The sequence below is a fragment of the Garra rufa genome, chromosome 19, assembly GCF_049309525.1.
Source record: "Garra rufa chromosome 19, GarRuf1.0, whole genome shotgun sequence".
Lineage (NCBI taxonomy): Eukaryota > Metazoa > Chordata > Actinopteri > Cypriniformes > Cyprinidae > Garra > Garra rufa.
Window position 1 is genome coordinate 42600254 of NC_133379.1, and position 27227 is coordinate 42627480.

Below are 27227 nucleotides of genomic sequence, written 5' to 3' on the forward strand. Positions count from 1 at the left end.
TGGAAGGCTGTCAAGCGTCCTTTCTGCTCTAAGAGCAAAGTGGAGCCTTTCATGCCTCCTCAGCCAGAGCTGGATGATCCTGAGCCGTCCCCTGCCCCAGACTCTTTAGACTTCGTCCCAACTAATGGTAAGTCTGTGATCATTAAATGTACAAAAATAGTTTTCAATTACATTTATTTTAAAAATACTTAACCTGAAGATAGTTTACAGCTAGCGGGCAACTACCGTCTCAGCAACGTGTTTTATTTAGTCTATATTAGTATGGTTTATTGTCACAAGGCACCAGCTGTATAAATTAAAACTGTATCTTAGGAATGAACCAAGTTGAAGTTTGTCAAATGTTGTCAAGTTTTTATGCCAATGACTTTGTAAGTTATTACAAATCTTGAAGAAGATAAAAGAAGAATTTGTTATACTGCTTTAAGCTTTTTATGCAACTTCAAAGGATCTAGCATGCTTATATGTTCTTATATTTTTGTGTGTTTTTTCAGAATCCATTCGCTCTTGCTATAGAGTGAAAAAGATTATTGGACAAGGATGCTTTGGCAAGGTGTATGAGGGCATCCGCATTTCTGATGGCAAGAAGGTAGACAAACATTTAGCTTTTACTTTACATTGAAATCTGTGTCCACTGTGTTTTTAAAGCACCTACATATAGTTTAATACATAAATACACAATTCAGGTGTTCAATATGCTTATCTGTGTTTTTGGCCATTTGCAGGTTGCCATCAAACATATTCCGAAGACTCCACAGGATGAGTATCTTCAAATTGTAAGTTGGCAAAACACATTATGTCTTTAGTTGTTTAAGAGCTGATTATTGTAGATTAAGCAGCAAGAACTTTTGACTCTGAACATTTAAAATGATACATGGTCTTCAGAGTTTTACCAAACTAACCATCTTTTCTTTAGCCTGGGTATCCGAAACCTCTCATTACAGAAGTTGCATTGCTTCTAATGATGAAGGAAGAGCCCGTGAGCCCTCACTCCATCCAGCTATATGACTGGTTTGAGCATCCCCGAAAAGTCACACTCATTATGGAGTTTCCAGATCCCTGTGAGAGCTTGTTGGACTTCATCAACAACAATCCTCAAATGAGTGAGACAACAGCGCGGGTCATCATGCGTCAGGCTGTGCAAGCAGTCCAGCACTGCATTGAGCATGGTGTTTTTCACAACGATATTCATCCAGAGAATATCCTATTGAGAAAACACACTTTGGAGCTCAAGTTGATAGACTTCGGCTGCGGTCATCTACTTGATTGGACAGGCTACGACCGCACGAAATACGGAGGTGAGTTGGCATTTTGTGTAACAGAGTGTGGAAACCAGCCTGTAGTGATTTATTGATCATGTGATGCTTCTAAGTCGTGTTAAATGCTGAAAATGTCTTGCTTACAGGATTAAGGGATTACATTCCACCTGAGTTCTTCATCCATGGCGTATTCTTCGCCGTCCAAACAAATGTCTGGGCTCTTGGAGTGTTGCTTTATGAGATGATGAACAAGTACCCTCCATTTCGTGACAGAACAGAAATCATGCAAGCCAACGTTAGGTTTGACAACCCAGATTTATCTGAAGGTGAGAGAATAGCATCGATGCACACATACAGCCTTTGCACAGAATGACCAAACATTGGTAGAGAGCATAGTAAAACACAAAGCTGTTTTCACACACGCCAACATTAGTGTCACATGATAATGACTAACCGGCTCTCTCCTGAAAACAGAATGCCGTGATCTGATTCTTCAGTGTTTAACCCGTGATCTTATTGAACGGCCGGTCATCGAAGACGTCTTGCAGCACGGCTGGTTTGAAACAGTGGAGTCAGAGGATTGAAACATCATTGGTTTCAGAGGTGAGACATTTGTGCTGTCATCCTCAATTTTAGATCACATATGATATACATTTAAAACATGATTAGTGAAGTGAGTTAATTGTAGAAATCTTGTTGTGCTATAATATATGATAAAAGGAAAAAGACTTGAGTAAAAGACAGTCAGTGTGAAGAATGCTCTGCCTTTATCTTTGCCAGGGTTGGACACCATCCAGTGAAAAGGCACAGTGGATTGACATGTGCTGACGGGAAACTCGGGCCTCTCAAGGAAGCCACCGCAGCAGAAGTAGAGAGCCTGTCCACGATCGTACAGCCCCGTCTGAAGAAGAGCAGAAAAATGAGAGCATGTCAGTGTCTAAAGCCTAATGGTTAGCGCACTGACAAACAGCGCGACTGCGCTTGCGGCTGGCCTGGGTTCGAAACTCGACCTCGGATCTCGACTTGTAGCTTAGTTTTAAAATAAATGTTTTATTAGGAACCAATTTAAAATCTAATAAAAAAATAAAAATAATACAAATAAAAATAAGAGTTAAATAAAAATTATTAGTTAAAAAATAGTTGTAGCTTAGTTTTAAAATGTTTTATTAGGAAGCAATACAAAATAGAAAGAATGTTTAGAAAAATTATTCAAAAAATGATATCTAATAAAAATATAGAAATAATACAAATAAACTGAGTATAAAATAAAAATTTGAATAAAAAGTATTTGTTTTAAAAAGCATGGTTGTAGCTTAGTTTAAAAAAAAGTTTTATTAGACAGCAGTAAATAAAAATATTAAAATATATACAAAAAATTATTACAAATTATATCTAATAAACTATATATTATTTTTATATATTATATAGTTATTTTATTTTATATATTATTTTATTATATTATATATTTTATATAAAATAAACAGTTTAATTAAAAAATATTAGTTTTAAAAGCATGGTTTTAGTTTTAAAATAAAAGTTTTATTATGAAGCTGTAAAAAAATATATATATTTAAAAAGATTATAAAAAAGTTATTAAGTTTTAAAAGCATGGTTGTATCTTAGTTTTAAAACAAATGCTTTGTTAGGGAGCAATACAAATATAACATTAATGTAATGAAAATATAATGAATTAAATTATAAAAAAAAATCTAATAAAAACAAAAAATACAATTAAACTGAGTATGTAGTAAAAATGATAATTTAATAAAAAATTATATTAGTTTTAAAAGCTTATTTTTAGATGCTTAGTTTTAAACGCTTTGTGTTAAATGCTTAGATTTAAAAGCATGGTTGTAGCTTAGTTTTAAAATAAATGGTTTTTTAGGAAGCAATACATTTTAAAATATATATAGAAATGTATAAAAATAATGATATCTGAGTATATAATAAAATGATAATTTAAAAATTATTTGTTTTAAAAGCATAGTTTTAGATGCTTAGTTTAGTTGTAGCTTAGTTTTAAAATAAATGTTTTATTAGGAAGCAATAAAAAATACAAAAACTAAATACAAATGTACAAAATTTTACCATATATTTAAAAAATATCTAATACAAATAGAAAAACAAATACAAATAAAGTATATAATAATAATTAATAAAAATTATGTTCATTTTAAAAGCTTAGTTTAGACACTTAAACGCTCTTGTGTTAAATGCTTAGTTTTAAAAGTATATAAAAAATGATATCTAATAAAAAAAAATACAAATAAACTGAGTATATAATAAAAAATGTTTTTATATATATGTTTGTCTGTGTGTGTTTACTTTATTTCAAGTATTTATTTTTTTTTATATTTTTTTTTTTGTGTTAGTTATAGATTTACATAGTTTTACATAGCCATATTAAGCCTGTTGCTGACAAATGAAATTTATGAAATGTATAAATTCAATTTAGGGGGAATATAGATGTTCAATGATTTATCATTCTGAGAAAGTTACAACAGTACTTGTTATCCCGATTTGAGACGCTTAGTTTTAAATGCTTGGTTTTAATAGCTTCGTTTTAGCTTCGTTTTTAAAGGTGTAAGAGCCATTTTTTGTATTGTTGAGATATCGTGGTCCACTAGGTGGCGCTAAATAATAAGTATAACTAATGCACCTGTGTAATGAGCCAGGTGGCGTTGGTAATGGGAAAGCACACGGTTTTTGACCGTGCTAAAGGGTAACTTGCCTGCTTATGGGAGTAATGCAGTATTTAGATAAGTGCTTAAGTTACGAATTGTATATGAACATGTTCACGAAGAAAGGAGAAGCAAAGATCGAGGCTTTGTTTACTCACCTGCACAAAATAAAGACATTCTGCTCGAATCAACTTTAGCATGCAGGGACTCTGATTGCACGCGTTAAATACGTGCTCACTCCTGTTACCAGCGACAACAGCAGTGGAAGGCTGTTATAAAAGGCATGTTTTTAGCTTAGATTTAAAACTTGCTTTTAAGTGCTTTGTGATAATTGCTTAGTTTTAAAAGTGTAGTTTTAGCTTAGTTTAGTTTTAAAAGCTTAGTTTGAAGCGCTTGGTTTTAAATGCTTAGTTTTATTAGGAAGCAATAAAAATATAAAAAAGTATCAAAATAACATATATATATATATATATATATTACAAAATTACATCTGATACAAATATATAAATACAAATAAACAGTAAACAATACAAATTATAATTGAATAAAAAATAATTTAGTTTTTAAAAGCTGTTTTAGTTCAGTTTTTTAAAATTAGTTTAAGCTTAGTTTTAAAAGCATTGTTGTAGCTTAGTTTTAAAATGTTTTATTAGAAAGCATAAAAAAATAATAATTATATCTAATAAAAATAATACAAATAAACTTGAGTATATAATAAAAAAATTATAATTTAATTAAAAAATATTAGTTTTAAAAGCATGTGTAACATGGTATGGAAGATTAAAAATAATCTTATCTTTTGGTTTGAAAATTTTATTTAGAAATAAAAAGAGAAAAAAATCAAATAGATTAAGCACCTGACGTATCTAATAAATTGCATGCACTTAGCCATATTGGCTGTCATTTTGTACATTAGTTGACTAACCAATGTATCTTACAGAACACTGAATGAAAAGAGCAAACATATCAATACATTGCTGCCTCGCAAACAATATCTTGCTGATAGTGATTTTAAATTAAAATTTCTTTTTCTTCTCTGGCACATGAAGGTAAAAATCCTTGGTCAGTTTGGAGGCAAAGCATGGCATTTGTTTCTTTCTATGTGTATCCGGGTCTCTGGTGTTAGACTGGAAGTGGCAGGACACGTAATGATTTACTCTCGTCAGAATCTGACTAATCTCTAGGTGAGAGTCCTTCAACATCTTGCAAAGTTCGCGGATAAATACAGAGCCTGTTTCTGGATTTCTCCAAGAGTAGTACCCTGTTAAGAAATAAATGTTTTTATATACACATGTGCATGTAGAAACAGTATGAAAATTCAATGAATCCAACTACTGTATATCAGTGCAATGCAAACCTTCCACTGTGGAATAACAAAAGAGAAAATCCGACTCAGGAATATCAGATATTCCAAAAAATTCCCCTGGTGCTTCGTCACTGTCTGCCTCAACACCAGGGTCATATTTCAGCCCCCTACAAGCCTGAAAATGCAATCAAACCAACCAGAAATAGTTAACAACAGACAAAATGTTATAAAATGTTCCATGTTTTTTAGAGGTGACAACTACCTGTAGAAAGAAGAGCTTTGGCTTGTTCTGCAAACTTGGGCAGAGGTTAGAGGTCATGAGAGAGGTCAGAGTTTTGACAGGGATCCAGCGCTCATCTGATCCAAGTATTGTTCCTTCCTCTCCATGGCTCATCAGTACACACACAAAGCAGGAACTGTCTGTGTGGTTCTCCTTAGAAACTGTGGCATGCGTCATGTTTATAAAGTCATAAAGGCATAATGACACATCCAGAATACTGAAAATGACATCATACTGTACCTTTCCTCAGTGCACCAATCATTTCATTAGCTGACAGGTTCTTCTCCACCTGCACATGAAAACCCAGGGACTTGAATGTGGTTGACAGTAAGCATTCGTCTACTGAACAGCCCTCTCTATGCCATTGTGGTGAGCCTGGAACAAAAACACACAATGACTTTCAGTTTAATGAATGAGTCAAATGTTAATTAAATACAGTTGAGGTTTAAAGTTTACATACACCTTGCAGAATATTCAAAATTGTAATTATTTTACCAAAATAAGAGGGTGATACAAAATGCATGTTTTTTATTTAGCACTGACCTGAATAAGATATTTCACGTAAAAGAGGTTTACATAGTCCACATAACAAAATAATAGTTGAATTTATAAAAAAGAACCCCATTCAAAAGTTTACATACACTTGTTTCTTAATACTGTGTTGTTACCTGAATGATCCACACCTGTTTTTTTTTTTTTTTTTTTTTGTGATAGTTAATAAGTCCCTTGTTTTGTCCTGAACAGTTAAACTGTCTGCTGTTCTTCAGAAAAAAATCCTTCTGGTCTAACAAACTCTTTGGTGTTTTCAGCATTTTTTGTGTATATGAACTCTTTCCAACAATGATTGTATGATTTGAAAATCCATCTTTTCACACTGAGGACAACTGAGGGACTCAAATGCAACTATTACAGAAGGTTCAAACACTCACTGATGCTCCAGAAGGGAAAATTATGCCTTAGGAGCCAGGAGTGTACAATTTGAACAGGATGTGCAATTTTTTCTTATTTTGCCTCAGTTAGCATTTAAAATTTCTGTAATAGTTGCATCATCGTCCCTCAGTTGTCCTCAGTGAAAAGATGGATCTCAAAATCATAAATTCATTGTTGGAAAGGGTTCAAATATAGAAAAAACGAAAAACCAAAGAATTTGTGGGACCTGATCATTCAGGTAACAACACAGTATTAAGAATCAGGTATATGTAAACTTTTGAACAAAATCATTCTTATAAATTACAAACTATTTTCTCTTGCTCTTGTGTAGTATTTTTTCCATTTTGTAAGTTCTGCAAGGTGTATGTAAACTTTTGACCTCAACTGTATAACTGAATCAGTCAGTGATTCAGATTCGACTGATTCAAAACCATTAACTTAAAACAAACTTTTATTTTTTTGGACTGAAAAAGCCATTTTGACTTATCACAACTTATTTATATCATATATATTTCATAAGTGGCCATGTAAAAGTGAGTATAAAGTACAGTAATGATCCATCATCACAAAATAAACCCTGACAGAGCGATCAGGAAAATTAGGGTTATTTTTTAGGAACGGATACTTATACCACAAAACTGGACTTAGATGCTAAAAATCACATGAATAAAATCTCAAGACTGTAAGCAGACACCATCCAGTGAAAAGGCACAGTGGATTGACATGTGCTGACGGGAAACTCGGGCCTCTCAAGGAAGCCACCACAGCAGAAGTAGAGAGCCTGTCCACGATCGTACAGCCCCGTCTGAAGAAGAGCAGAAAAATGAGAGCATGTCAGTGTCTAAAGCCTAATGGTTAGCGCACTGACAAACAGCGCGACTGCGCTTGCGGCTGACCTGGGTTCGAAACTCGACCTCGGATCTCGAATCTCGGCTTGTAGCTTAGTTTTAAAATAAATGTTTTATTAGGAACCAATTTAAAATGTAATGAAAAAATAAAAATAATACAAATAAAAATAAGAGTTTAATAAAAATTATTAGTTAAAAAATAGTTGTAGCTTAGTTTTAAAATGTTTTATTAGGAAGCAATACAAAATAGAAAGAATGTTTAGAAAAATTATTCAAAAAATGATATCTAATAAAAATATAGAAATACAAATAAACTGAGTATGTAATAAAAATTAGAATAAAAAGTATTTGTTTTAAAAAGCATGGTTGTAGCTTAGTTTAAAAAAAAAGTTTTATTAGACAGCAGTAAATAAAAATATTAAAATATATACAAAAATGTATAACAAATTATACAAAAATGATATCTAATAAACTATATATTATTTTTATATATTATATAGTTATTTTATATTATATTATTTTGTTATATTATATATTTTATATAAAATAAACAATTTAATTAAATATTAGTTTTAAAAGCATGGTTTTAGTTTTAAAATAAAAGTTTTATTATGAAGCTGTAAAAAAGTATATATTTAAAAAGATTATAAAAAAGTTATTTTAAGTTTTAAAAGCATGGTTGTATCTTAGTTTTAAAACAAATGCTTTGTTAGGGAGCAATAAAAATATAACATTAATGTAATGAAAATATAATGTATTAAATTATAAAAAATAATATACATCTGATAAAAATATAAAAAATACAATTAAACTGAGTATGTAGTAAAAATGATAATTTAATAAAAAATTATATTAGTTTTAAAAGCTTATTTTTAGATGCTTAGTTTTAAACGCTTTGTGTTAAATGCTTAGATTTAAAAGCATGGTTGTAGCTTAGTTTTAAAATAAATGTTTTTTTTAGGAAGCAATACATTTTAATATATATAGAAATGTATAAAAAATATAAAAAATAATGATATCTGAGTGAGTATATAATAAAATGATCATTTAAAAATTATTTGTTTTAAAAGCATAGTTTTAGATGCTTAGTTTAGTTGTAGCTTAGTTTTAAAATAAATGTTTTATTAGGAAGCAATAAAAAAATACAAAAACTAAATACAAATGTACAAAATTTTACAATATATTTAAAAATCTAATACAAATAGAAAAACAAATACAAATAAAGTATATAATAATTAATAAAAATTATGTTCATTTTAAAAGCTTAGTTTAGACACTTAAACGCTCCTGTGTTAAATGCTTAGTTTTAAAAGTATATAAAAAATGATATCTAATAAAAAAAGATACAAATAAACTGAGTATATAATAAAAAATGTTTTTATATATATGTTTGTCTGTGTGTGTTTACTTTATTTCAAGTACCATTTTTTTTTTTTTTTTATGGTGTTAGTTATAGATTTACATAGTTTTACATAGCTATAATAAGCCTGTTGCTGACAAATGAAATTTATGAAATGTATAAATTCAATTTAGGGGGAATATAGATGTTCAATGATTTATCATTCTGAGAAAGTTACAACAGTACTTGTTATCCCGATTTGAGACGCTTAGTTTTAAATGCTTGGTTTTAATAGCTTCGTTTTAGCTTCGTTTTTAAAGGTTTAAGAGCTATTTTTTGTATTGTTGAGATATCGTGGTCCACTAGGTGGCGCTAAATAATAAGCATAACTAATGCGCCTGTGTAATGAGCCAGGTGGCGTTGGTAATGGGAAAGCACACGGTTTTTGACCGTGCTAAAGGGTAACTTGCCTGCTTATGGGAGTAATGCAGTATTTAGATATGTGCTTAAGTTACGAATTGTATATGCACATGTTCACGAAGAAAGGAGAAGCAAAGATTGAGGCTTTGTTTACTCACCTGCACAAAATAAAGACATTCTGCTCCAATCAACTTTAGCATGCATGGACTCTGATTGCACGCGTTAAATACGTGCTCACTCCTGTTATAAGCGACAACAGCAGTGGAAGGCTGTTATAAAAGGCATGGTTTTAGCTTAGATTTAAAACATAGTTTTAGACGCTTGCTTTTAAGTGCTTTGTGATAATTGCTTAGTTTAAGAAAATACTTACAGTTTTACTTAAGTTCTTTGAGAAGTTTGATGATCAATTGAAACGATTGTCATATGTAAACGTGGGCGTGGTTTGTGAGCGTGATATGGGAGCGTGTTAAAAGCTTTTTTAATCTATGATCTTTAACAAAGTCCTTATAGTCTTTGTCTTTAATCTAATATCACATGTGACGAATCTGTCGCCGTCTAGCATCTGCTGGAAATCAAGGTAAATATACTTGCGTGCACTCGCGCATCCCTAACATCATCCCCAGTTGATCCATAACGCAGGCATTTGATTTGCGCAAGTACCTCCAAAATTGAATAATTAACAACAAAACAAAATTAGCTTTGGCGTTTACTAATATTATTTACTACAATAATTCTCGCTAGAAAGGACAAAAGTGAATACAAATGGTCAAGAACCTACATTTACTCACAAATGTAAGGTTTTAATTTCTTCAGGGAATTGAACACGCAGGTAAGTTAAGTGTGACAGGCAGCATAGCATATACTATCGATCATGGATGTATTGGTACCTTTTTGCCTTCCTACCGGCATATTTTCAGCTGTCAAGAGGCAGTCAATGCGCCTTTCGGGGTTATCAGAGAAACTGCCACAAAACGCGCCTGCGACCCAGAGAGTTATTGCGGTTCGCTAATTTATGATTTTTTATATTTTTTATATTAGCGGATGTATGTCGGTTATTATTCCATACATTAGCGACTACACAGTTTTAGTGTGACATCAGTTATTATTAAATGCTGTTGCCAGTCTTACACATTCAATTGGCCATTGACCTATCGCGAGACTTGACTTTTAAAGGTAAACAGTTCTGTATTGTTTACAAACGGCACCTGGAGACGCAGATTCTCACTGTTTACTACCTGTTACAGACGCAAATATTGTATATGCTCTATCCAGAGTTTCCTGTGGAAGTTTAACTAGTCAAAAGACGAATTTCACTCGTGAAATCATCTGCTGACAAGTCTTTCTGAAAGCATAGTTGTGCAGACCAGTCTGAACGTAGTCTACGGACCGTACAGTCTCTACACAGCGTGCAGAATTGCACATACAGAAACACCGTGTGGCAATTTGATAAATCTACACCCGGTATTATGCCTTCAAGACTATCGACCATCTCTGAGGAGGAGGGTGTAGAGAGCCAGCTGAGCTTCGACAACCAAAGTGCCATGGAGGCTTCTGTCGAGAAGAGCTCAAAAGGTGAGATTAAAATTACGATTGAAACTTAAACTATGATTGACACAGACCTCACAAATTCAGGAAAACAAAATAAAATAGATGGCTTAGAGTGGGGCTAGGAGTTATGTATCTGTTGTGTTCCTGTCATATTTGCTCTAGCATTGAAGAACGTAGCATTTCATTTGTCTGCTGGTGGTCAACAATAATGTAGGCCTAGCTCTTTGGAAAATGTCAATAAAAAGTTATGTTAATTACCTTGTATTTTAATAGTACTATATATTCAGTTTAGTTGCCGAGGCAAATAAAATAAAAGTGTTACTTAATGATTATAACCTTGGGTCATATTTGTCACTAATAGTATTTTCTAACTGTTTTTCCTACTATAAGAACAACATGCAAGCTGGACGAAGAAGAAAACCATGCCTTCATTCTTCAGGAGAATGTGTAAGGCTGCGAAGCTCCCCTTCTACTGCTCCCAGGACACAGTGGAGTCTCCACCAGAGCTGGACATCTCTACACCAGATGTCAGTTTGTCCATCTCTAAGGAGAGTGTGGAGCGCCTGGAATTGTTGAGCTTCAGCAGCCAGGATATGCCGTGCTTTAGCGTAGGCACGAGCATCAGTAAGAGAGGAACTGTGGACAGCCTCGACGGGTGGAACGATGACCATCTATCCACTTCCGATAGCTACCAAGAGGAGTGTAGCTTTGTACTTCCGAGTGAAGTTCCTGTTGAGTCGGTGGGGGCTTCAGCTTGCCTGAGCCTAAAGGCACTGTCCGAAGTAGATGAATCTACACCCAACATCAACTCTAAGGACAGTATGGAGAGCCTGCAGTTGGAGGCTTCAGGTGAGAAAAAAAATTCATAACAAACAGTGACAAAACAGTAAAATGTCAACTAATTAATTATTTATTTTCCAATGTCAGAGATGTATCTAATAGTTGTGTTATTAAATTGGTTGATTTTAGTTCCACAAAAGGCCACAGAAGAACCCAAGAAAGGGAAAGGAGTCCGCTCTTTCCTCAGGAGAGTGTGGAAGGCTGTCAAGCGTCCTTTCTGCTCTAAGAACAAAGTGGAGCCTTTCATGCCTCCTCAGCCAGAGCTGGATGATCCTGAGCCGTCCCCTGCCCCAGACTCTTTAGACTTCGTCCCAACTAATGGTAAGTCTGTGATCATTAAATGTACAAAAATAGTTTTCAATTACATTTATTTTAAAAATACTTAACCTGAAGATAGTTTACAGCTAGCGGGCAACTACCGTCTCAGCAACGTGTTTTATTTAGTCTATATTAGTATGGTTTATTGTCACAAGGCACCAGCTGTATAAATTAAAACTGTATCTTAGAAATGAACCAAGTTGAAGTTTGTCAAATGTTGTCAAGTTTTTATGCCAATGACTTTGTAAGTTATTACAAATCTTGAAGAAGATAAAAGAAGAATTTGTTATACTGCTTTAAGCATTTTATGCAACTTCAAAGGATCTAGCATGCTTATATGTTCTTATATTTTTGTGTGTTTTTTCAGAATCCATTCGCTCTTGCTATAGAGTGAAAAAGATTATTGGACAAGGATGCTTTGGCAAGGTGTATGAGGGCATCCGCATTTCTGATGGCAAGAAGGTAGACAAACATTTAGCTTTTACTTTACATTGAAATCTGTGTCCACTGTGTTTTTAAAGCACCTACATATAGTTTAATACATAAATACACAATTCAGGTGTTCAATATGCTTATCTGTGTTTTTGACCATTTGCAGGTTGCCATCAAACATATTCCGAAGACTCCACAGGATGAGTATCTTCAAATTGTAAGTTGGCAAAACATATTATGTCTTTAGTTGTTTAAGAGCTGATTATTGTAGATTAAGCAGCAAGAACTTTTGACTCTGAACATTTAAAATGATACATGGTCTTCAGAGTTTTACCAAACTAACCATCTTTTCTTTAGCCTGGGTATCCGAAACCTCTCATTACAGAAGTTGCATTGCTTCTAATGATGAAGGAAGAGCCCGTGAGCCCTCACTCCATCCAGCTATATGACTGGTTTGAGCATCCCCGAAAAGTCACACTCATTATGGAGTTTCCAGATCCCTGTGAGAGCTTGTTGGACTTCATCAACAACAATCCTCAAATGAGTGAGACAACAGCGCGGGTCATCATGCGTCAGGCTGTGCAAGCAGTCCAGCACTGCCTTGAGCATGGTGTTTTTCACAACGATATTCATCCAGAGAATATCCTATTGAGAAAACACACTTTGGAGCTCAAGTTGATAGACTTCGGCTGCGGTCATCTACTTGATTGGACAGGCTACGACCGCACGAAATACGGAGGTGAGTTGGCATTTTGTGTAACAGAGTGTGGAAACCAGCCTGTAGTGATTTATTGATCATGTGATGCTTCTAAGTCGTGTTAAATGCTGAAAATGTCTTGCTTACAGGATTAAGGGATTACATTCCACCTGAGTTCTTCATCCATGGCGTATTCTTCGCCGTCCAAACAAATGTCTGGGCTCTTGGAGTGTTGCTTTATGAGATGATGAACAAGTACCCTCCATTTCGTGACAGAACAGAAATCATGCAAGCCAACGTTAGGTTTGACAACCCAGATTTATCTGAAGGTGAGAGAATAGCATCGATGCACACATACAGCCTTTGCACAGAATGACCAAACATTGGTAGAGAGCATAGTAAAACACAAAGCTGTTTTCACACACGCCAACATTAGTGTCACATGATAATGACTAACCGGCTCTCTCCTGAAAACAGAATGCCGTGATCTGATTCTTCAGTGTTTAACCCGTGATCTTATTGAACGGCCGGTCATCGAAGACGTCTTGCAGCACGGCTGGTTTGAAACAGTGGAGTCAGAGGATTGAAACATCATTGGTTTCAGAGGTGAGACATTTGTGCTGTCATCCTCAATTTTAGATCACATATGATATACATTTAAAACATGATTAGTGAAGTGAGTTAATTGTAGCAATCTTGTTGTGCTATAATATATGATAAAAGGAAAAAGACTTGAGTAAAAGACAGTCAGTGTGAAGAATGCTCTGCCTTTATCTTTGCCAGGGTTGGACACCATCCAGTGAAAAGGCACAGTGGATTGACATGTGCTGACGGGAAACTCGGGCCTCTCAAGGAAGCCACCACAGCAGAAGTAGAGAGCCTGTCCACGATCGTACAGCCCCGTCTGAAGAAGAGCAGAAAAATGAGAGCATGTCAGTGTCTAAAGCCTAATGGTTAGCGCACTGACAAACAGGGCGACTGCGCTTGCGGCTGGCCTGGGTTCGAAACTCGACCTCGGATCTCGAATCTCAGCTTGTAGCTTAGTTTTAAAATAAATGTTTTATTAGGAACCTATAAAGAATGTATAAAAAATATATTTTTTCAAATCTAATAAAAAAATAAAAATAATACAAATAAAAATAAGAGGTTAATAAAAATTATTAGTTAAAAAATAGTTGTAGCTTAGTTTTTAAATGTTTTATTAGGAAGCAATAAAAAATAGAAAGAATGTTTAGAAAAATTATTCAAAAAATGATATCTAATAAAAATACAGAAATAATACAAATAAACTGAGTATATAATAAAAATTAGAATAAAAAGTATTTGTTTTAAAAAGCATGGTTGTAGCTTAGTTTAAAAAAAAGTTTTATTAGACAGCAGTAAATAAAAATATTAAAATATATGCAAAAAATTATACAAAAATTATATCTAATAAACTATATATTATTTTTATATATTATATAGTTATTTTATATTATATATTATTTTGTTATATTATATATTTTATATAAAATAAACAATTTAATTAAATATTAGTTTTAAAAGCATGGTTTTAGTTTTAAAATAAAAGTTTTATTATGAAGCTGTAAAAAAATGTATATATTTAAAAAGATTATAAAAAAGTTATTTTAAGTTTTAAAAGCATGGTTGTATCTTAGTTTTAAAACAAATGCTTTGTTAGGGAGCAATAAAAATATAACATGAATGTAATGAAAATATAATGTATTAAATTATAAAAAAATATTTATACATCTAATAAAAATATAAAAAATACAATTAAACTGAGTATGTAGTAAAAATGATAATTTAATAAAAAATATTAGTTTTAAAAGCTTATTTTTAGATGCTTAGTTTTAAACGTTTTGTGTTAAATGCTTAGATTTAAAAGCATGGTTGTAGCTTAGTTTTAAAATAAATGTTTTTTTAGGAAGCAATACATTTTAAAATATATATAGAAATGTATAAAAATATAAAAATAATGATATCTGAGTATATAATAAAATGATAATTTAAAAATTATTTGTTTTAAAAGCATAGTTTTAGATGCTTAGTTTTAAAATAAATGTTTTATTAGGAAGCAATAAAAAATACAAAAACTAAATACAAATGTACAAAATTTTACCATATATTTAAAAAATATCTAATACAAATAGAAAAACAAATACAAATAATTTTTATTAATTATTATATACTTTATGTTCATTTTAAAAGCTTAGTTTAGACACTTAAACGCTCGTGTTAAATGCTTAGTTTTAAAAGTATATAAAAAATGATATCTAATAAAAAAAATACAAATAAACTGAGTATATAATAAAAAATGTTTATATATATGTTTGTCTGTGTGTGTTTACTTTATTTCAAGTAACTTTTTTCTTTTTTCTTTTTTTTTTTTGGTGTTAGTTATAGATTTACATAGTTTTACATAGCTATAATAAGCCTGTTGCTGACAAATGAAATTTGTGAAATGTATAAATTCAATTTAGGGGGAATATAGATGTTCAATGATTTATCATTCTGAGAAAATTACAACAGTACTTGTTATCCCGATTTGAGACGCTTAGTTTTAAATGCTTGGTTTTAATAGCTTCGTTTTAGCTTCGTTTTTAAAGGTGTAAGAGACATTTTTTTGTATTGTTGAGATATCGTGGTCCACTAGGTGGCGCTAAATAATAAGTATAACTAATGCGCCTGTGTAATGAGCCAGGTGGCGTTGGTAATGGGAAAGCACACGGTTTTTGACCGTGCTAAAGGGTAACTTGCCTGCTTATGGGAATAATGCAGTATTTAGATATGTGCTTAAGTTACGAATTGTATATGCACATGTTCACGAAGAAAGGAGAAGCAAAGATTGAGGCTTTGTTTACTCACCTGCACAAAATAAAGACATTCTGCTCCAATCAACTTTAGCATGCATGGACTCTGATTGCACGCGTTAAATACGTGCTCACTCCTGTTACCAGCGACAACAGCAATGGAAGGCTGTTATAAAAGGCATGGTTTTAGCTTAGATTTAAAACTTGCTTTTAAGTGCTTTGTGATAATTGCTTAGTTTTAAAAGTGTAGTTTTAGCTTAGTTTCGTTTTAAAAGCTTAGTTTTATTAGGAAGCAATAAAAATATAAAAAAGTATCAAAATAACATATATATATATATATATATATATATATATATATATATATATATATATATATACAAAATTACATCTGATACAAATATATAAATACAAATAAACTGAGTAAACAATACAAATTATAATTGAATAAAAAATAATTTAGTTTTTTAAAAGCTGTTTTAGTTCAGTTTTTTAAAATTAGTTTAAGCTTAGTTTTAAAAGCATTGTTGTAGCTTAGTTTTAAAATGTTTTATTAGAAAGCATAAAAAAATAATAATAATTATATCTAATAAAAATAATACAAATAAACTTGAGTATATAATAAAAAAATTATAATTTAATTAAAAAATATTAGTTTTAAAAGCATGTGTAACATGGTATGGAAGATTAAAAATAATCTTATCTTTTGGTTTGAAAATTTTATTTAGAAATAAAAAGAGAAAAAATCAAATAGATTAAGCACCTGACGTATCTAATTAATTGCATGCACTTAGCCATATTGGCTGTCATTTTGTACATTAGTTGACTAACCAATGTATCTTACAGAACACTGAATGAAAAGAGCAAACATATCAATACATTGCTGCCTCGCAAACAATATCTTGCTGATAGTGATTTTAAATTAAAATTTCTTTTTCTTCTCTGGCACATGAAGGTAAAAATCCTTGGTCAGTTTGGAGGCAAAGCATGGCATTTGTTTCTTTCTATGTGTATCCGGGTCTCTGGTGTTAGACTGGAAGTGGCAGGACACGTAATGATTTACTCTCGTCAGAATCTGACTAATCTCTAGGTGAGAGTCCTTCAACATCTTGCAAAGTTCGCGGATAAATACAGAGCCTGTTTCTGGATTTCTCCAAGAGTAGTACCCTGTTGAGAAATAAATGTTTTTATATACACATGTGCATGTAGAAACAGTATGAAAATTCAATGAATCCAACTACTGTATATCAGTGCAATGCAAACCTTCCACTGTGGAATAACAAAAGAGAAAATCCGACTCGGGAATATCAGATATTCCAAAAAATTCCCCTGGTGCTTCGTCACTGTCTGCCTCAACACCAGGGTCATATTTCAGCCCCCTACAAGCCTGAAATGCAATCAAACCAACCAGAAATAGTTAACAACAGACAAAATGTTATAAAATGTTCCATGTTTTTTAGAGGTGACAACTACCTGTAGAAAGAAGAGCTTTGGCTTGTTCTGCAAACTTGGGCAGAGGTTAGAGGTCATGAGAGAGGTCAGAGTTTTGACAGGGATCCAGCGCTCATCTGATCCAAGTATTGTTCCTTCCTCTCCATGGCTCATCAGTACACACACAAAGCAGGAACTGTCTGTGTGGTTCTCCTTAGAAACTGTGGCATGCGTCATGTTTATAAAGTCATAAAGGCATAATGACACATCCAGAATACTGAAAATGACATCATACTGTACCTTTCCTCAGTGCACCAATCATTTCATTAGCTGACAGGTTCTTCTCCACCTGTACATGAAAACCCAGGGACTTGAATGTGGTTGACAGTAAGCGTTCGTCTACTGAACAGCCCTCTCTATGCCATTGTGGTGAGCCTGGAACAAAAACACACAATGACTTTCAGTTTAATGAATGAGTCAAATGTTAATTAAATACAGTTGAGGTTTAAAGTTTACATACACCTTGCAGAATATTCAAAATTGTAATTATTTTACCAAAATAAGAGGGTGATACAAAATGCATGTTTTTTATTTAGTACTGACCTGAATAAGATATTTCACGTAAAAGAGGTTTACATAGTCCACATAACAAAATAATAGTTGAATTTATAAAAAAGAACCCCATTCAAAAGTTTACATACACTTGTTTCTTAATACTGTGTTGTTACCTGAATGATCCACACCTGTTTGTTTTTTGTTTTTTTTGTTTGTTTGTTTGTTTTTTGTGATAGTTAATAAGTCCCTTGTTTTGTCCTGAACAGTTAAACTGTCTGCTGTTCTTCAGAAAAAAATCCTTCTGGTCTAACAAACTCTTTGGTTTTTCAGCATTTTTTGTGTATATGAACTCTTTCCAACAATGATTGTATGATTTGAAAATCCATCTTTTCACACTGAGGACAACTGAGGGACTCAAATGCAACTATTACAGAAGGTTCAAACACTCACTGATGCTCCAGAAGGGAAAATTATGCCTTAGGAGCCAGGAGTGTACAATTTGAACAGGATGTGCAATTTTTTCTTATTTTGCCTCAGTTAGCATTTAAAATTTCTGTAATAGTTGCATCATCGTCCCTCAGTTGTCCTCAGTGAAAAGATGGATCTCAAAATCATAAATTCATTGTTGGAAAGGGTTCAAATATAGAAAAAACGAAAAACCAAAGAATTTGTGGGACCTGATCATTCAGGTAACAACACAGTATTAAGAATCAGGTGTATGTAAACTTTTGAACAAAATCATTCTTATAAATTACAAACTATTTTCTCTTGCTCTTGTGTAGTATTTTTTCCATTTTGTAAGTTCTGCAAGGTGTATGTAAACTTTTGACCTCAACTGTATAACTGAATCAGTCAGTGATTCAGATTCGACTGATTCAAAACCATTAACTTAAAACAAACTTTTATTTTTTTGGACTGAAAAAGCCATTTTGACTTATCACAACTTATTTATATCATATATATTTCATAAGTGGCCATGTAAAAGTGAGTATAAAGTACAGTAATGATCCATCATCACAAAATAAACCCTGACAGAGCGATCAGGAAAATTAGGGTTATTTTTTAGGAACGGATACTTATACCACAAAACTGGACTTAGATGCTAAAAATCACATGAATAAAATCTCAAGACTGTAAGCAGACACCATCCAGTGAAAAGGCACAGTGGATTGACATGTGCTGACGGGAAACTCGGGCCTCTCAAGGAAGCCACCACAGCAGAAGTAGAGAGCCTGTCCACGATCGTACAGCCCCGTCTGAAGAAGAGCAGAAAAATGAGAGCATGTCAGTGTCTAAAGCCTAATGGTTAGCGCACTGACAAACAGCGCGACTGCGCTTGCGGCTGACCTGGGTTCGAAACTCGACCTCGGATCTCGAATCTCGGCTTGTAGCTTAGTTTTAAAATAAATGTTTTATTAGGAACCAATTTAAAATGTAATGAAAAAATAAAAATAATACAAATAAAAATAAGAGTTTAATAAAAATTATTAGTTAAAAAATAGTTGTAGCTTAGTTTTAAAATGTTTTATTAGGAAGCAATACAAAATAGAAAGAATGTTTAGAAAAATTATTCAAAAAATGATATCTAATAAAAATATAGAAATACAAATAAACTGAGTATGTAATAAAAATTAGAATAAAAAGTATTTGTTTTAAAAAGCATGGTTGTAGCTTAGTTTAAAAAAAAAGTTTTATTAGACAGCAGTAAATAAAAATATTAAAATATATACAAAAATGTATAACAAATTATACAAAAATGATATCTAATAAACTATATATTATTTTTATATATTATATAGTTATTTTATATTATTTTATTATATTATATATTTTATATAAAATAAACAATTTAATTAAAAAATATTAGTTTTAAAAGCATGGTTTTAGTTTTAAAATAAAAGTTTTATTATGAAGCTGTAAAAAATGTACATATTTAAAAAGATTATAAAAAATTTATTTTAAGTTTTAAAAGCATGGTTGTATCTTAGTTTTAAAACAAATGCTTTGTTAGGGAGCAATAAAAATATAACATGAATGTAATGAAAATATAATGTATTAAATTATAATAAAATATTTATACATCTAATAAAAATATAAAAAATACAATTAAACTGAGTATGTAGTAAAAATGATAATTTAATAAATTATATTAGTTTTAAAAGCTTATTTTTAGATGCTTAGTTTTAAACGCTTTGTGTTAAATGCTTAGATTTAAAAGCATGGTTGTAGCTTAGTTTTTAAATAAATGTTTTATTAGGAAGCAATAAAAAATACAAAAACTAAATACAAATGTACAAAATTTTACAATATATTTAAAAAAAATATCTAATACAAATAGAAAAACCAAATACAAATAAAGTATATAATAATAATTAATAAAAAATTATGTTCATTTTAAAAGCTTAGTTTAGACACTTAAACGCTCGTGTTAAATGCTTAGTTTTAAAAGTATATAATAAATGATATCTAATAAAAAAAAATACAAATAAACTGAGTATATAATAAAAAATGTTTATATATATATATATATGTTTGTCTGTGTGTGTTTACTTTATTTCAAGTAACAATTTTTTTTTTTTTTTTTTTTTTTTTTTTTTTAATGGTGTTAGTTATAGATTTACATAGTTTTACATAGCTATAATAAGCCTGTTGCTGACAAATGAAATTTATGAAATGTATAAATTCAATTTAGGGGGAATATAGATGTTCAATGATTTATCATTCTGAGAAAGTTACAACAGTACTTGTTATCCCGATTTGAGACGCTTAGTTTTAAATGCTTGGTTTTAATAGCTTCGTTTTAGCTTCGTTTTTAAAGGTGTAAGAGCCATTTTTTGTATTGTTGAGATATCGTGGTCCACTAGGTGGCGCTAAATAATAAGTATAACTAATGCACCTGTGTAATGAGCCATGTGGCGTTGGTAATGGGAAAGCACCACACGGTTTTTGACCGTGCTAAAGGGTTACTTGCCTGCTTATGGGAATAATGCAGTATTTAGATATGTGCTTGGTCCGTGTAACGCTTCACAATTCAATTTTCAATTTTCATTTAAAAAATGGAAAAACAGAAAAATGAAACCAAACGCCCATTTTTCAATTTTTGCAATTACATGAAGGATCGATTATTCAAATTTTCTCTTCTTTTTTCAACTTTACTTTTGCTAAACTGTGACTTTTTAAATGATAAATGAATAAATGAATTCCAAGCGATTTATATACTTTCTTCTTTTTCTTGCGCTTTGCGCTGTGGGCTGTACCATTATTGCCGGGTGAGGGGGGGACTTAAGCCGACTACAGTACGTTTGCGGTGCGTACGCACACTCTACAGACAAGCAGAATAGACGCAGAAATCAAAGTAAATTCATTAGATTATTATTGAATTAAACAATAACATAAATTGTATTAATTAATAAATTAATTTTATAATAAATTAATAAAATGTACTGCATATACAGTAAAGCAGATGAGCCCCATTAGCTAAACGTTAGCAACGGCTATGGCTTCGTTCTTATTATATATTCGTTTTTAGTTGAGGTTTATGGAGGTTAGCGTGTCTAAAATTATAAAATGACAAAGGTCTCGACACCGCTGCCGTGCGCTTAGAGCGCGCGCGCGTCCTCGTTCCAAGGAAGGACTTGTGTTCTATAGTTCGTTCCTGTGGAATTGTTACATTCTTTTTGTGTTCACGCTATATTTGACGTTTATATTGTTGCTTAGAGAAAGTGTTGAAAACTGCCAATAAAAACCGAATATAAGCAAGCACCACCTATAGCCCCACACAACTTTATTCAATCTTATTCTTTTCTTGCTTTTTCTCAACTATGTCATAGTATAGCCTATAATAATCAGTTAAAACGTTATTATACCATCTGATGCTGCTTTCAGCCATATGATTGCGCTGCCGTGCAGTGCGGGCGCCCATATTGATGGAAACCATTTCAGTAGCCAACGTTAACAAGATGGATTAATGTGTAGCTAAATGATTATTAATAGCTCGGCAAAACTGGATTTGAACCCGTGTCGCGAGTTTGGTGTTTCACTTTCTATTGCTTAATGATGTTCCATACAAATGAATAAACAACTGATGTCTTTATATGAATGTTTCTGAAGGGAACCGACTGTCCTCAGAAACATGTCGTTGTCATTTTCATTTATTGCCTGATAAAACATCATTAATGCTGATTTGGATACAGCCATTACTAGGGAAACCTTAATACTTCAGCGCTCTTAAAGCGCCCCCTTGTGACAGAGAATGACTTTTTCTTTTCCACATTTTTTCAGCTCTATGGTCAAAAAATAATTATTGCAATTATCGACCTACTTTGTTATGCAACAAACACAGAGTTGTGTGAAAGAAGTTAATGTGCCTTCTAAAAATCTAAACAAATAAGACAGTAATATTTATGTTTTAAATAAATATAATAAATGATATACTCGATTTATCCCTTGTAATGGTATAAAGGCTGAAATTCCATTGTATAAGATATTTTGTTTTGTTTTGTGTGAAGCTGTATCTGAATTATAAATCATGCCATTTTAATATTCTACCGTACATTGTCAAATCCTACTCATACTGTTCATTTTACTTCTGCGGCTCTTAAAAAGGGTCACAAATTGCCTTAAATTGATATTTAAAATATTTTAAATAATGAAATAAATTTCCTTCCTTAATATGTTTGTTTTATTTCTATACTCTGCAGTAAAGCCTGCTGTCTACAATCTTACAATACAATACATCAGGGGCCACATATAGTTTAAATAGTGACCGCTCAGAGTTTAATATAATATATTTATTATTGTGTTTAACAGAGAGAAGAAAATCTTTAGATTTGACAATTTAATACACAACAATTTCTAATCAAAATGAATAGGTACAAGGAAAATATTTTTTATCTTTTAAACATTAAAATGGTCTTTTATGTTCCGTTTTTTTCTCAAAACTGCTTCACAGCATTGGCTGCTAGAGGCCACTGTAATAATACATTTATGTGACCCTGGTCCACAAAACCAGTCTTAAGTAGCACAGGAATATTTGTAGCAATAGCCAAAAATACATTGTATGGGTCAAAATTATATATTTTTCTTTTATGCCAAAAAATCATTAGGATATTAAGTAAAGATCATGTTCCATGAAGATATATTTTTTTTAAATTTCCTACCATAAATATACCATAAACTAGTAATATGTATTGCTGAGAACTTCATTTGGACAACTTTTAAGGCGATTTTCTCAATATTTAGATTGTTTTGCACCCTCAGCTTCCAGGTTTTCAAATAGTTGTATCACAGACAAACATTGTCCTATAACAAACCATACACATCAATGAAAAGCTTATTTACTCAATTTTGAAAAAAAAATACACTTATGACTGGTTTTGTGGTCTATGGTCACATATCAGCAAGGAATGTATCACAATATACAGTACAGTATTGCTGTACTGATGTTTTGAGCACAGCCCTATTTATGGAGCCCCTTTTATAGTGGAAAAAAAATAGTACTGATTCTGTTGTTTGAGTCCTGAAACGCAATTAAAACTTCAAATAATGCATAATTTGTCTTATTAATGACATTGTTACTTGTTACATAAGTAACTGGATGCCTAGGTGATGGACCCGAGGGGCTCTTTAATGCCTTCTTTCAGATGCCCTTTTTATACTTTGAGCACCTGCCCCTTTAAAGGTCTCTGCACGGCCCTGTATGTATGTGCATAAGAAGGTTTTTCTCAAGCAGATCCCGACTGTTTATTACTTGCACCGTTATATGCACAATATGCTATATTGAGGTTTATGGAGGTTTGGGTGTCTTGGAGCAGCAAGCGCTCGAGCGTGCGCATGCGTCTTCCTTTCAATGAATTACATTGGACATTAGTTTATGTTCTATCTATCTATCTATCTATCTATCTATCTATCTATCTATCTATCTATCTATCTATCTATCTATCTATCTATCTATCTAACAGCGATTTTATTTTTGCTTAGAGAAAGTGTTGAAAACCGCCAGTTAAAACACTAAACTGGCTCATTTGACCAATGCATTCTTTCTAAATATGTCATCAACACTTTCTCTAAGCAAAAATAAAATCGCTGTTAGATAGATAGATAGATAGATAGATAGATAGATAGATAGATAGATAGATAGATAGATAGATAGATAGATAGATAGATAGAACATAAACAAATGTCCAATGTAATTCATTGAAAGGAAGACGCATGCGCACGCTCGAGCGCTTGCTGCTCCAAGACACCCAAACCTCCCCCCCTCACCCGGCAATAATGGTACAGCCAACAGCGCAAAGTGCAAGAAAAAGAAGAAAGTATATAAATCGCTTGGAATTCATTTATTCATTTATCATTTAAAAAGTCACAGTTTAGCAAAAGTAAAGTTGAAAAAAAGAAGAGAAAATTTGAATAATCGATCCTTCATGTAACTGCAAAAATTGAAAAATGGGCGTTTGGTTTCATTTTTCTGTTTTTCCATTTTTTAAATGAAAATTGAAAATTGAATTGTGAAGCGTTACACGGACCAATATGCCCATATGTGAAATATATTTTTCTGAATGAATAATAAATTAACAAAACAAAAGAGAAAAAAATAACAAGTACAAAATTACAAAATACATTATACATTTCAACATTTTAAACCAACAGCAAATTAAGATTTGAGAGGTAGCTCGTCTTTTTCATACCATTTATACAATTTAAGATACACTTTATTTGATTGATTTGTGTAAGAGGAGAAATATAAACTATAGTTTGGAGTGTTAATTTATTTAATGTATTATTATTAATAGTAGTATTTTCTTTAGATTTCTTTTTGCGTTTTTTGTGCTGTACATTATGGTGGCGCGCTGCCCATGCAGTTTTTTTGTTTTTATTGTGGTTGTACACAAATAAAAGAAATATGTAAAATAGCCTAGTTTTGAACAATGCCTAATTCTTAAACGAGTATTGCAAGCTGTATCCACATTTATAATGGAAAAAAATCAAGTGATCCTGTCGGTGCCGCGGGCAGTTACACATTACTAACTCCGCAACTTTCATCTTCAAACCGGATGCATTACAAAATAAAATGCTTCAGCAGTAAGCTTAGTGAGCTAAGCTTACAGTTACTCTTCATTAAATGAAGCTTCACTACACTAAGGCTCAATCGCAATTCTACCCCTTACCCCTACACTTTGCCCTTCCCCTCCGTTTGGCGCATTTACATGAAGTGCTAGGGGTGTCTCATTTCTCGTTTAGTTGGAGGGGTAGGGGGAAGGGGAAGGGCCAGATAGGCCTCCAAACAAAGATTTTTTGGGACCTCACTTCAAACGAAGGGCTAAGAGAACTTTCCATTTTCCAACATGCCTGCTCACTCGAGCAAGCAGACTCATAAATATAGGTAATTTTTGCCATTAATAAGGATTTTTATGAAAATGTTTCATTATATGTATTACCTTCAATCTTGTGTTTGTGTTTATGGTGTTGTTCTGTAAATAAACGTTTGCAAAAAATCGCTAATGTTTGCTAGCAGATAGCACTGATTGCACTGATTGATATTACAAAATATATTTTTATGTCATATACACTTGACTGCATGTTAGAAACATGAAAGGCCATGTGGCGCGGGAATTTGCAATGGTGTGTAGTGGATGGTATACGCAGGTACAGTGTACGGCCTATATCAGGCTACTTTGCGTACACCCACTTTTTAAATCCCCTCTGATGCGCATTATTCAGTAGTGTCCTGCATTAACCAAAATCATGGCAGTCCACCACATCCACTCATATGTGAATAAATCGAAATAATTGCTAAAAACACCCAATAAAGACAGCGATGATGCAGTCAGGACCGTGGTGCCGGTGTTATGGATCAACTGGGGATCATGTTATCTGGGGACATGCGCGTGCACGCACATCGTTTTACCTGAGTTTCCAGCAGATGTTGGACGGCCACAGATTCGTCACACGGAATTTTCTACGGAACAGACTTCAACGTTTTCCATTATTTGTGAATGTTTGTATCATTATTGGACTCTGTTGTTTCCCCTTTCGCTATTCCAATGTATCAGACACCGTTTACGGGAAGTTTAATGCGTTTAAATTTTAGTCTGTTGCGTCTTACAGACCACACCCAGACTGTTTTATTTAGGCTACATTGTTTGAATGGATTTAAGTCCATTAATGTATTTACAGCAACGCGTGTATGTGCAATAGTTAAAAAAAATAAAATAATTTGTGTCTTAATTTAAGTAGGAATATTGCTGTGGTTAAAGGGACATGTCAAGCACTACATTTTTCTTTATTTCTTATCTTTTTTCAAATATTGCTAACGAATGAGTGATAAACAAGCTATAGTTTTGCATTACGTCTATAATTTAGAATTAGTGACAGATAGGATGCAGTGAATTATCCAGAGTATTTCAGGTAATGTTTAACAAACATATATACATTGTTAATAGGTGTTGAAGCAAAATCACAAAAGGCACTTTTAACAATACATATACTGTAGCTTCAAAGCAGCAATACATAAAATGCATGTTTCTGTTACTATGAAGATAAATCTACTATGTCAGAAATGACTGTCAATGTAATGTCCATATGTGACTCTGGACCCCAAAACCAGTCATAAGGGTCATTTTGAAATTGAGATTTATACATCAGATGAAAGCTGAATAAATAAGCCTTCTATTAATGTATGTTTTGGGATAGTTATTTGGCCGGGATACAACTAATCTGAGGGTGCAAAAACAAATAAATAAAACATCTAAATATTGAGAAAATCACCTTTAAAGTTCTTAGCAATGCATATTACTAAACATATGTATCAAATACCAGTGCTACTTTTTTTTTCAGACTGGTTTTGTGGTCCAGGGACACATATGGCAGAAATGTTGTATAATAGAGGTCTGTCAAGTCAAGTCATCTTTATTTATATAGTGCTTAATACAGTAAAAGCAGCTTTACAGTGTATAACAGGAAAATAGTGTGTCAATAATGCAAACAAAATTAAATTCTCCTGAAAAGCAGCTTTAAAAAGAGGACAATTTCTAAACAGTCAATTTATCTGTTAAAGTCAGCTCATCATTGAGTCAGTAATGTCATTGTCCAGATCAGTTCTGTTGTGTCGGCTGTCTAGATGACAAGGTCTTCGCAGGGGATCTGTCTTTAGGGCACATCTAGTTGTCATCCTCTGGTCTGGATCTGGTTAGTTACACTCAAAAAAATGAAACCTTGAGTTTAATTAATTTTTTCTTGTCAACAGGTTCCACAAAATTTTATTATGAAACCTGAAAACAAATATTTCAATTTTATTTAACTTAATGGGGCTGTTTTAGGGAGAAATAATATTTTTGACTCAAGCCAACTATTATCACTAATTTTTACTCAACAAGAGACATTTGAGTTCAACTAACTAAAGTCAGTTATGTTATATGGACTAACAAAATTTGTTTTGAAGTTGCATATTAAATATTTGTTTATTCAAAGTGAACTAATGATTTTACAACAAAACATTACATTTAAGCTTAATTAATCAAAATAAAATGCTTTCACTA

General features: G+C 32.3%; 2 protein-coding genes across 2 annotated transcripts; both read right to left on the reverse strand.

The window, feature by feature from the left end:
* Positions 1-4953: 4953 nt before the first annotated feature.
* On the reverse strand, positions 4954-9692 carry LOC141292124 (caspase-7-like). Its single transcript, XM_073824078.1, has 6 exons — positions 9648-9692; positions 7135-7258; positions 5764-5898; positions 5506-5684; positions 5295-5418; positions 4954-5198 (listed from the first exon to the last, which is right to left on the reverse strand). Exons 1-6 carry the CDS (start codon positions 9690-9692, stop codon positions 4954-4956), a joined length of 852 nt encoding a protein of 283 aa, XP_073680179.1.
* Positions 9693-16627: 6935 nt separating this feature from the next.
* Positions 16628-20603, reverse strand: LOC141292125 (caspase-7-like). Its single transcript, XM_073824079.1, has 5 exons — positions 20588-20603; positions 17437-17571; positions 17179-17357; positions 16969-17092; positions 16628-16872 (listed from the first exon to the last, which is right to left on the reverse strand). The coding sequence occupies exons 1-5, from the start codon at positions 20601-20603 to the stop codon at positions 16628-16630; spliced, it is 699 nt and encodes a 232-aa protein (XP_073680180.1).
* Between the last annotated feature and the right edge of the window lie 6624 nt (positions 20604-27227).

Coding starts and splice junctions, on each gene's coding strand:
- LOC141292124 (XM_073824078.1), bottom strand. CDS start 9,692: ATGGATCAACTGGGGATGATGTTAGGGATGCGCGAGTGCACGCAA. Junction 5,685..5,763: donor GATTGGTGCACTGAGGAAAG/GTACAGTATGAT, acceptor CGCATGCCACAG/TTTCTAAGGAGAACCACACA. Junction 5,419..5,505: donor CAAAGCTCTTCTTTCTACAG/GTAGTTGTCACC, acceptor TTGCATTTTCAG/GCTTGTAGGGGGCTGAAATA.
- LOC141292125 (XM_073824079.1), bottom strand. Junction 17,358..17,436: donor GATTGGTGCACTGAGGAAAG/GTACAGTATGAT, acceptor CGCATGCCACAG/TTTCTAAGGAGAACCACACA. Junction 17,093..17,178: donor CAAAGCTCTTCTTTCTACAG/GTAGTTGTCACC, acceptor ATTGCATTTCAG/GCTTGTAGGGGGCTGAAATA.